Source organism: Balaenoptera physalus (assembly GCF_965194825.1).
Source record: "Balaenoptera physalus genome assembly, chromosome: 5".
In the NCBI taxonomy this organism is placed as follows: domain Eukaryota; kingdom Metazoa; phylum Chordata; class Mammalia; order Artiodactyla; family Balaenopteridae; genus Balaenoptera; species Balaenoptera physalus.
The window spans coordinates 114,069,660-114,078,584 of NC_138884.1; the positions used below are offsets into that span (position 1 = coordinate 114,069,660).

General features: G+C 46.8%; 1 protein-coding gene across 2 annotated transcripts in view; it reads left to right on the plus strand.

Annotated features, from left to right (window-relative positions):
* The window catches only part of STK32B (serine/threonine kinase 32B), a 342,448-nt gene extending 333,797 nt beyond the window's left edge, over window positions 1-8,651 (plus strand). For both annotated transcript variants that reach the window (XM_082462561.1, XM_082462562.1), the window contains exon 12: window positions 6,716-8,651. In XM_082462561.1, coding sequence (XP_082318687.1) covers window positions 6,716-6,854 — 139 coding nt within the window. In that variant the 3' untranslated portion in view covers window positions 6,855-8,651. The remainder of the gene's footprint in view (window positions 1-6,715) is intronic.
* The last annotated feature ends 274 nt before the right edge of the window (window positions 8,652-8,925 follow it).

Sequence of the window (8,925 nt, forward strand, 5' to 3'; positions counted from 1 at the left end):
TCGCTTTCTTCTCTTCAGTATCTACCCCTGTCCCCAAACAGACAACCATTCTTCAATTTGGAGTGTTCCCTTTCAGAACTTTCTGGTAACTTCGACTCTTGTTTTTATTAACCGTAGAGAAGCAGTATGCGTAACAGCTAAAAGCACAGCCTCTGGAATCAGACTGCCTGGTTTGAATCCTGATCCATGCTAGCTTTGTGACCTTGGGCCTCACAGTACTGCCTCAGTTTCCTCATCTGTAAAATGGGGTATTAAAACCTACTCCATATAAAGGAATGTTGTAAAGACCAGTGAGTTAACAGATGTTAAGCACTTAACAGCCGCCCTACACAATCAGTCAGCACTGCCCAAGTGTTTGCTAGTAATATTAATTATGCACAAAATTATCAGACCAACACAGTACTGTATCAATTAAGTGCCATGTCAAACATCATTTTGCCGTAATTCTTTAACGAACTCTTACGCATACACACAAAATAACAACCTATCTCGACTCCCTTGGGCACAAGAGAAAAAGCTCCATGCATGTTGACTCATGCAAATTGTTGTCCACGAGGGCTGTAAGCTCGCCAGTTCTAATGGTCATCCAATTTTTGTCCAGCTAAGACATCCTTTTACTCCATTTAATTGGGACTGGCATCCTTCCCCCTTCGGTGTGTTGAGACAGAGCCTGCCAACCTGTGCAAACAGGCTGCTGATGAGCGGTGGAAACCTGGCTGGACATTTATTCCTGCATTCACCCGCCCAGCCTTCCAACACACATTGACTGTGCACCGCCCCAGGCTGGTCGCTGTGCCGGCTGCTGTGCAGCCACAGATGGCATGCGGTGTCCCTTGCCCAGAGGAGGGGAGACCAGTAACCAGGCTGGAGACCCACTTCCAGTTGCCAGTTCCATGCCCAGCCTTCCCTGGTTTACAGGCCCCTCTGGACCCCACCATGACTTGTGGGGCTGGATTCCCTCCCCCTGAGCCTATTGTCCTGTTTCACCCATTTCTGGGTCCTGACTCTCAGCCACTCTGTGTGTACCCCCTTCCAGTACCCTCCTCTTCTCCAGGTCTTCAGCCTCGATCCCCCAGAACGAGGCCTGCAGAACCATCTGTGGGGGCCTCCTTACTGGGAGACATTCATCAGAACTGTGGCAGGAAGTTAAGCTTTACTTACTGATCCTCAGTTTCTCCATCTGTGAAATGGGGGTATCCCCACACTGCAATCATCATCATAAAAGTCGCTGCCCTTTATAAAGTGCCTGTTACAGGGCAGATGGATACTATGCATTAGTTCCTCTTCTCCTTTAAAGAGGTGGTGCTGTGGCCATGTTACAGGTAAGGAAAGAGGGGCTTCAGGAAGCTGGGCAAGTTCCCCCAGGCCCCTCAGCCAGTCATGGCAAAGGTGGGATGCTGATCGAATTCTGTACGGCTCCAAATCCTGCCTTCTCCCACCATGCCACACTGCCACTCCACGATTCCACACAGTTCAGGAGACATATAACCAGTGAAATGACATGAATAGGTGTGGCAGCACTTGAAATGTTTCCCATTTTTAAAGCACACAGCGCGAAGGAAAGCTGGTCATCGCCCTGGAACAGGAGGCCAGGCCGCACCTAGGGTTTGATGCTGCAGATCAATGTTGGTATGAAACTGATTCCATCCTTGGGGTGTGTAATAGCCTGATTTGAAATTAGTTTGATTGCTAACCATTTTATTTTAGTCCTATGTAGTGCTTTGCCTTTGAAAAATGCCTCCAGCCCAAATTATTACAAATTTTAATGTGTTCTGTTCTTGTTAATCGAGGGTCTCCATCACAGAGCACTTCCTTCTGGAATCTAATGCTTGAGTTTGAGACGTTGAGAGCATTCACATCCATCACTCAGAATTCTGGTCACAAAGCTGACAATTAATTTGATAAAGCGGCTGAGAAAATTAAATGTTCCTGCCATCGTGGAGATAACTAGCCAATTTGCATCGATAGACTTGGGCTGTGTCTAGTAAGATGTGTAAAATCCTTTTTCGTTTCCTCCGGAATTATAGGTAACTAGGCTCTGGGCTAGTCATGGAAGTGAGCTCTCGGGGCCAACCATATGGTTTCATATCATTGTCTTGGTTCGTGGGGTCCTAGTTGAGCAAACTGAGACTTTCTAATTCCTTCAGAGTGTGGAAAAGTCATTCCATGCTACCTTCCTTCCAGATCCAGATTGAAAGGCATAAGAGTCAGTGGAAAGGGCAGGGGTCTGGGAGACAGACAGCCCTGGGTTTGAATCTAGCCTCACAAAGTTACGTGGCTAGTGAGTGGGTAAGCAGACCCAGGGGTAGAACCAGACAGCCTGGCTCCAAACCCAGGCCTTGAATGCCAAGCCATACTGCTTCCTTCCAGCAAAGACTTCATCACAGTGAACGTTCACTGTTTGCTCTCTGTCCTGCCCCCCAGCCCCTTCAACTGTGAGCCTGGAACATAGAACCTGGCGCACAGATAGTGCTGGTAAAAAGGATGAGTGGAAGGATAGGGGAGTGAATGGGTGGGTGGGCATTGAGCAGATGGGTGGGTGGCAGTGATGAATGGAAATATGGCGGCAGATGGATGATTGGATGGGCAGAAGGGTGGTGGATGGATGGATAGATGGGTGGATGGATTCTAGATGAATAGGTGATGTGAGGTAGCTGTGTGGGTGGATGGGTAAATTGGGGGTCTTTGGGGGGAATCAATGGATGGGTGGATAGTGAATAGATGAAATGGATGGTAAGTGGATACTTAGATGGTTGATGAGTAGAAGGGTAGATGGAGGGATGTATTGATGGATGGATGGATAATGAATGGTTGAGGTGAATAGATAGGTGTCTGTTAGAGGTACATGGGTGGGTAGGTGAATAAGTAAGTGAGTAAGGGGAGGTCAGTTAGGTGACTAGGGGTGGACAGGTGGGGGTGGGGTGGGACAGATGGACATATGGATGGATGATGGTTGGATGGATGGGGTAGATGAATAGGCAGATGGGTAAGTAGATGAATGAATATATGGATAGGTGGATAGAAAGTGAATGGGTGGGTGGATGGTGGCTGGATGCTAAATGGTTGGTAGTAGGTGGGAATGCAGATGTAGTGGGAAGAATGCAAGCTTTGGAGCCTCCCAAAACTAGATTCGAATCCAGTTGTGTAAGCCCGTGGATGGATGGGTGGATGTCTAGAGAGGGGTCCATCCTTCTGGATTCTGCCTTCTCGTCTCACACTGCACCTGGTGGTAAGTTGCAAGGGGCATGACTCACACCTCATTTAGACACCGCTCTAGGCCTCCAGTACCCATGGTCATAGTATTCTTATGAATACTTATGACCCTCCATAGAGGAGGGGAGACTTGAAACAGCTGGTTCTACTCCTTTTTTTTTTTTTAATATTTTATTTAATTTATTTATTTATTTTGGCTGTGTTGGGTCTTCGTTGCTGTGCACAGGCTTCCTCTAGTTGCGGCGAGTGGGGGCTACTCTTCATTGCGGTGTGCGGGCTTCTCACTGCGGTGGCTTCTCTTGTTGCGGAGCACAGGCTCTAGGCGCGCAGGCTTCAGTAGTTGTGGCGTACGGGCTTAGTTGCTCCACGGCATGTGGGATCTTCCCAGACTAGAGCTTGAACCCGTGTCCCCTGCATTGGCAGGTGGATTCTTAACCACTGCACCACCAGGGAAGCCCCTGGTTCCACTCTTTAAAATAGCTCTGGCCAGAAGGCGGAGCTGAAGTGGCTGAAACTATCCAGCTCCAGAAAGGACTCTGGTCCACCATGCAGTATTGTTTTTACTTTCCGTGACTTACCTCACTGGTGTCCCTTCATTTCAAATCTCCTCCCTCCCTCCCTCCAGCTTCACACATTCCAGACCAATCCGTAAAGCCCAGCTCAAAGGCTGCCTCCTGCAGGAAGCCTTCCCTGATCTACACAAGATTTCAGAATCCATCTCTCCCTCATCAGGGCTCTCTCATCCCTCTGCTCCACTCTTTATTATGCAGTCTTTGAAGCTTTATTTTGCATTATAATCAGGGAAGTTCAGAGATCTAGAGATAATAATGCTGTCTATGCTATGTTTAGGCATTTAAAAGAAAATCTTAATGGCATTCATCTTTATCTTGCAATATACCCAGAGAATTTTGGGGCTTCACAGATTGTGAACCAAACAGCAATGTCCTACTTTGGAAGTAAAAACATTTCCCTTTCACTATCATAGATTTCTTAGTCATTTGATTTTTCCCTAGTTCCGATCTGATTTTCTCTCCAGAGGTGCCTGAAAGAGTCTCTGAATGTAGGAGAGGGAATAAAGGGCCAGGGGAGCAAGATTCCCAGGCAGTCCCAGCCTTGCTGAGGAAGTCTGACCACCTCCCTTCCTCATCCTAGGCTCTCCCCTTCCTGCTCACTTTGGCCTCTAGATCCAGTGCCTCTGGGCCTTTGGGCCCTGAGCCCTCCTCCACTAGGATGATGTATTTTATCCTGACTACCTTTCCCAGTTGTCCTACCTGGAGGGCTGCAAGCCTCAGAGGCAGAGGCACGGGGCACCTGGTCCTAGTCCCTGCAAGTAGACAAAGGACAGGAGGCAGTAGCTCCAAGTTCACTGTCTTATAAACTACTTTGTTGATGCTGGTATTTCACATTGCCTGAAGGACTTGCTCAAATACTGGCATGGTTCCAAACACTAGGCATCTCTGCCAAACACACACACACACAGAGCATTCCCACCATGCACACACACACACAAGGCATCCCTACCCTGTGCACACACACAACACACACACACATGGCATCCCCAACATACACACACACACACACACAGCTGTGATCCATCCGAGGCCATGGGCTGTGTTGTATTCATCCGAGGATCATCCACAGTGCCCTGCGCATAACAAGTACATACAGATGTTTGTTGGGTGAAACAACTCTTTCATTTAAATCAGGCAATAGGTCTGCATTCTGTTTAACAGAACATGCTAATGTAAAAGGTACATTTCAGCTGAAACCTGTGTCTTTCAGAACAAGGTAGAACTGTAGTTATATTATTTCCAGCCCTGTACTAGATATTTCACACACATTCTCTCTGGTTCCCCTTAGCCACCTGCCAAGGGAGTGATATAGTCCCCAGTGATAGGAAAACTGAGGCTCACAAGATAAGCAGCTTGACCCTTTGATCCAAGTGGCTGATGTTGAGAGCCAGGGTTTGAGCTGAGTTCTTCCCTATTCTCAAACTTCTCGCTGCCTCCTTAAATGTCTTGGTTTCATTTTTTACCTGCACGGTCCACATGGAGTGACAGCTGTGGGATAGTGCACAAACCTGAAACTGAAGATCAGAAAGAGAGGTGTGTTGACGTCTTCAATCGTGTGGAAGGTGACCAGGTGACCAGCTGTTAGGAAATGCAGTGTTCACGGTCCTGCTTCCTCAATGTAAATTGGTGCAGCCATTATGGAAAACAGTATGGAGGTTCCTTAAAAACCTAAAAACAGAGTTGCCATGTGATACAGCAATCCCACTCCTGGGCATATATCTGGAGAAAACTCTAATTCGAAAAGATACACGCACCCCAATGTTTGTTGCAGCACTATTAACAATAGCCAAGACATGGAAGCAACCTAAATGCCCATCAACAGATGAATGGATAAAGAAGATGTGGTACATATATACAATGGAATATTATTACTCAGCCATAAAAAAGAATGAAATAATACCATTTGCAGCAACATGGATGAACCTAGAGATTATCATACTTAGTGAAGTAAGTCAGACAGAGAAAGACCAACACCATATGATACCACTTATATGCGAAATCTAAAATATGATACAAATGAACTGATTTACAAAACAGAGACAGACTCACAGACATAGAAAACAAATTTATGGTTACCAAAGGGTGAAGGGAGGGAGGAGGAATAAACTAGGAGTTTGGGATTAGCAGTTGTAAACTACTATAAATAAAATAAACAAGGTCCTACTGTAGAGCACAGGGAACTATATTCCATACCCTGTAATAAACCATAATGGAAAAGAATATGAAAAGAGTAGATAGATAGGTAGATAGTTAGATAGAGATATATAGAGATATATAGCTGAGTCACTGCTGTACACCTGAAACTAACACAACATTGTAAGTCAACTATACTTCAAGAAAAAATTTTTTTTAAAAAATTGTGCTCCCTTAACACAGTGTGTCATGGGGTAGTTTGTAAGTCTGTGTGCTCATCTGTTCAGATATTTCTTTGTGGGACAATTTGATCAGTGTCCATCTTCCCCATCAGGTGATAAGCTCGATGAGGACGGAGAACCTCACTGCTTTGCTCGCCAGGGTTTCCTCTGCTCCCTGGCACGGTGACTGGTCCATCAGTGGGTATTCACTACATATACATGCGCGAATGATGTGTGGGACACGCCTCTTTACCTACTATGTGAACTTAGGCAAATTATATACATGATCTCCTGTGGACTTCACAAGGAGCCATGATGTAGGTATTATTATCTCCATTTTACAGATAGAGAAACCGAGGTTCTGGGTGTTGAGTAGCTCATCAGATCCACACCTGAGCTGGGTGTGGATCCCAGCCTGCCAGGCTCCAGACACAGCGTTCTGGCCCCCTCAGGGGTTGTGCTTCCCCAGGCCAGCGGGACATGAAGGCTCCTCGGCCGCCCTGCTTCCCCAGCCGTGTCCCTGGACATCCCCCGCTCCACATCACTAACTTGGGTCTATGCTGTGCTTGTCTGCAGGCTGAGGAAGCAGCAAGGGCAGAGCGGCCAGCTCTTGGACACAGAAGGCCGAGCCGGGAGCCAGGCCCAGGGCAAGCTCCAGGACGGGTGTAACAACAACATTCTGGCCCACGCCTGCTCCCGTGGCTGCAGCAGCTAAGCCACCGCCTGCGGCTTCCAGCGGGACTGCACACACCTCTGCCCTGCCCACCAAAAGCCCCTCTCTGTGCCACGATGGTCCCTGTCTCACCTCTAATAACATCAGATGCAGAGAAGGAACCCTGGGCTCGGAGCTGGGGAGCCTGGGTTCTGGTCCCAGCTGCCCGGCTGATACCTGCTTGACTGTGGACAAGCCTTGCCCTTTCCGTGCCTCAGTTTTCCACATCTGCCAAAGGGGTTAAACAGCTCTCTGCCCCACCTCTAATTACAAGGTTATTCAAAGAATCCGATTGGGTAGCGGACATGCAAAACCTTTATAAAGTTGTTTACACGGGCAAAATAAAACCTTAATATTTGAAGTGCACTCCCCTCCCCCAAAGCAATTAGATCAACACAACTTTGCAATTCGGTCCATCCTGGCTCTTAAGACAGTACTTTCGAAAATGCAGCCCTCATACATCTGATGTGTTAGCCCAGCCTACGGAAACACCATTCCCCAATCCTGGAGCTAAGCCGGAAGTGTCTTCTTTTGCCTTCTCTGTCATGCCAGTCTTTCTGACCTTCTAAGATGGCTCTCCACCATCTCCACCTTTAATTTCAGTAGGTCTCCACTCCCACGCCACCCCTGGTGCTGGGATGGCCCGTAGATGCCCACTCAGAAGGTCAAGTCACTGATCATCAGTCTCTCCTATAGAGTGTCGGCAGAGTTCCTCCCAAAACCCAGTCCCACAGCAGAACTCTGAGTCTCCGTCCCCGTCCAGGTTTTCTTTCCTGAAAAGGGGTTATGTCATCTCATCGGCATTGACTTAAAGAGGGTCTCCAACTGCCATCAAGGAGGCTGCTCCACACGGATAAATTAGGAAGCACAGGTGGTTAGAAAGTTTAGGAGGACGGTGGGCTCACACAAAGAGCAAACTACTTTATGATCTGTTCAGGGAGCACTTTGTCTTTGAAGTGGGAGATGCTGTAGCATACGGGATAAAGCTTGGACTTGGCATCAGGACTGTGTCCAGAATTCAGCCCTGCTGTTTACTAACCGGAAGACCTCAGGCAAATCGCGTAATCCCTTGAGTGTCAGTTTCCTCGTTTTAAAACGAGGATAATAAAACTAACCCTCGGGGGTTGTTATAGGGTTAAAGAAAGATCCTGTGTGTGATATACCCAGCACATAGTACTCTGTGAATGGTAGCAGTTTTTGGTCTACATCATCATCAGCATCATTTGAAGAAACTTTCCTGTTTCATTCATTTGGCAGGTCAGTTTTCTGTAGAAACAAGCCTGGTGTTTAAGATTCTTTGAACTTTTCATCCTGGAGTCTCTGATATCTGTGCATTCCTCTGAAAGTTCAATTGTGTTTTTATTTTTCATCCAACTTTCACTTTTTACATCATAAATCAATCCTTGGGACTGTCAATGCCATCTCTTAGATTTCTTAAGAGACATTTTAATGTATTACGTGGTTTTATATTTTTATTGGAAAAAAAGGAAAGAAATGATTATTGTTTTCCTCCTTCAAACCCAGGCTATTTCTAGATGGTGTTGCCCACGTGTCCACTTGTCTTGCACACTTTTCATTCTTTGATTCCCGTTGGCACCATCCTGTCCCCTCCAGGAAATAATGGGGCTGCTTCTCTCTTCACTGTGACCCTGGCAGCACTTAGGGCCCCTCACTGGGCTGAGTTCATGAATTAGGGGCAGGAGCTGGAAGTAGCCCAAGATGCTGGATTTCCTGGCTCTGTTCAAGTTAGCCTTGTTCCTTGTTCAGAATAAACTATTTCTTGGCCATTCCTTCTTACAACTTTGTTCTTATTCAGGGTTGGGTTGGATGGGCAGTGTTCCCTCAAAGTCAAGTTTAATGAGGAACATAGAGACTGGTGGGGGGGGGGGAGGTGGGGAGGATATCAAGTCAGTGATGTGTTTACTTTGCCCACAGAATAAAACCAAACTTGGCAATTCAAGGCTCAATCAACTTGATCACAATTCATGTTATCATCATCACCATCATCATCACCATCATCATCACCATCATCATCATCAACACCATCATCATTGTCGTCCTTATCATTATTCTA